The sequence below is a fragment of the Morone saxatilis genome, unplaced genomic scaffold (genome assembly GCF_004916995.1).
Source record: "Morone saxatilis isolate NCDOM2014 unplaced genomic scaffold, NCSU_SB_2.0 Contig16, whole genome shotgun sequence".
NCBI lineage: Eukaryota > Metazoa > Chordata > Actinopteri > Moronidae > Morone > Morone saxatilis.
The window spans coordinates 28,307,396-28,309,730 of NW_023339718.1; the positions used below are offsets into that span (position 1 = coordinate 28,307,396).

Below are 2,335 nucleotides of genomic sequence, written 5' to 3' on the forward strand. Positions count from 1 at the left end.
CTCTAGACACATAGGTGAACAAAAGTTGTACTACATTGTGACTGTAACTTTAACCGCGTGGCCCGTGACGAACGTGTGAAAATTGCCACACCGATTGGCCATAACACTTAGTACTCATATCTTCAGTACCCTGAACACGTCCTCACAACTTCAGTGTACATGGTCCAATCTCAATGAAACTTCACATATTTAATAAAAGTCCCGCCACACGTCTACATGACAATATTCAGATATAGTGATAGCGCCACCTACTGGCAACAGGAAATAAGCGCTGCAATGTGATTATGTGCATTTTTATGTTGTGGTCTGCACGTGTTACGACGGCACGTGACGCGGCCGCAGCACACCCTAAGTTGCGTGGAGTGCGAGGGCCCATTCAACGCTGCTTGCAGCTTTAATTTTAATTTAGAATGGAAAATATCTACATTAAACAAATGTACAAAAACTGTATCAGACCTCATCGTATTGGACTGAATTGTGCCATATTAAAATGCATCCACCCTGAATCATATCGTAGCCCATGTATCTAGATATGTATGGGATCGTCTTAGAAGGGAAAGATGCACACCCATAGGCCTTAAAGTCATTTTGTGTTGTCTTTTCAGACCTCACTCATATGTACTGTATGTGGTTCTGTGTTAAACCATTACCTTCAACATTATTATAGTAGACACATGACCTGGTGGAAACTTTTCCTCTGCACATGTGGACCTGAAAAAAAGATGATTCCATGGAATCCACAGCAAGGAATACATTGAAATCTGTAATACCACCATTTCATCTCCAAAAACAACTTTAGAAAACCAACTTTTTGTGTCTGACCTGCTACTTCTTACTACTTACTCACCCAAGATGGATTGCTTAGCATTTTGGATACTTTCTCAGCTCTCAGTTTACTGTTAGTGTTTAGAATCTTAACACGATAACTGAAAAGCATCAGTGAGCTGAGAGAAATTTGGAGGCCAAAAAATACTTCTCAGAATCTACATGTAGTCTTACAGCAGGAATAAAGCAATGTTGTCGTTCACTTACCTTGGCGTGGTTGCTTTCCTGACGCATAACTTCCTGGTTGATACACAGCTGCTCTCTTGATCCCAGCACACAAACCTTTGGCCTGAATCAGCAGGGAGAACTGCACTGTTACACTAATATGTGGGTTTAACAGAAATGGCCTAAAACTCACAACTCACCTCATCTGTGAAAAAGGTACTGCATTGAAAAAAGCCTTCTGAATATTTAGCTAGACCTAGACTTAACACTATAAAGCATTTGAGTCAATGTCAAACATTTTTAAGGTGGTTATGGGTCATTATAACAGCAGTGCTGGTATCCTGATTTTCAGTTTCGTCCTGGTGTAAATGTTGCAAAGTTATCTGATCTGATAATATTTGCTGCTGTCCACCATACACGTGAACATTCATCAGGCGTAACTAAAGAGTATTTCTTAAATCTTGTACTGCTAAGAAATTGCATTGTTTACCTGTATGAAGTGTTCTTTAACTCATTGATAACTTGTGCGAGCTGAGAGTGTGTCCTGGACGCATATATGATCTTGGGAACATCTGTGTAGTAGGCTGGAAGACAGGAAGGACACACAATAATTACATTTCATAGAGAGGGATGTTGTCATGTCAGTAGCAGTCACTCTCTTTTCTTTCTCTCAGAGAAAAACTGAACCAATTCTGTCCCTATGATATCCGTGCATTAGGGTTAAAGGCTTTTTCATTTTAATGGACCTTCTATGAAACACTTTAATGTAACATATTTTATTATTAAATGTAGGTTTGAATTATAGCTTACTGTTCTTAATACCTTTATTTTGGAAAACCGGAAGTGAATACGCTGTTTCTCCGCAATTACCATAATGCTGAGAATACTTGTACACTCGAAATTTAAGTGGGCTAATTTGACCACGGAGATCGGAGTCACGGCTGGATTGACTGCAGTTATCATATCACATATTATCTCGAGATCTCTGCTGCACTCTCTGCCATCTGATTTAAAACAGGTCGAATTACATCAACAAGCCGTTATTTATGATAGTCTTATCAACAGACAATGTGAAAACACATTAATAATACTCATATTTTAAGAACACAAGACACAGTTTTTGGAAGTAAAAGCAGAAATCATAGCCTACATAAATGATTTGATAAGAATATTTTCACAGATTCAGAATAAAAGAGTACGATAATTCATGTAGACTGATTTAATGAAAGTATGTTATTATGGTGACAGCAACCGCTTGTTGTGCGTATCTTGCGCGTATATTTTCGTGACACTGGGTTAGGCAGTGCTTGAAAATACGTTCTACGTTCAGTGCAGCAGTTTTAAA

At 38.7% G+C, this 2,335-nt stretch overlaps 1 protein-coding gene across 1 annotated transcript in view; it reads right to left on the reverse strand.

Annotated features, from left to right (window-relative positions):
- Positions 1-612: 612 nt before the first annotated feature.
- Positions 613-2,335, reverse strand: part of LOC118326018 (regulator of telomere elongation helicase 1-like) — a gene marked incomplete at its 5' end in the record, with an annotated part of 2,149 nt that continues 426 nt past the window's right edge. Inside the window, 3 exons of the mRNA XM_035658902.1 lie at positions 613-711; positions 1,033-1,114; positions 1,481-1,574. Coding sequence (XP_035514795.1) covers positions 613-711; positions 1,033-1,114; positions 1,481-1,574 — 275 coding nt within the window. The remainder of the gene's footprint in view (positions 712-1,032; positions 1,115-1,480; positions 1,575-2,335) is intronic.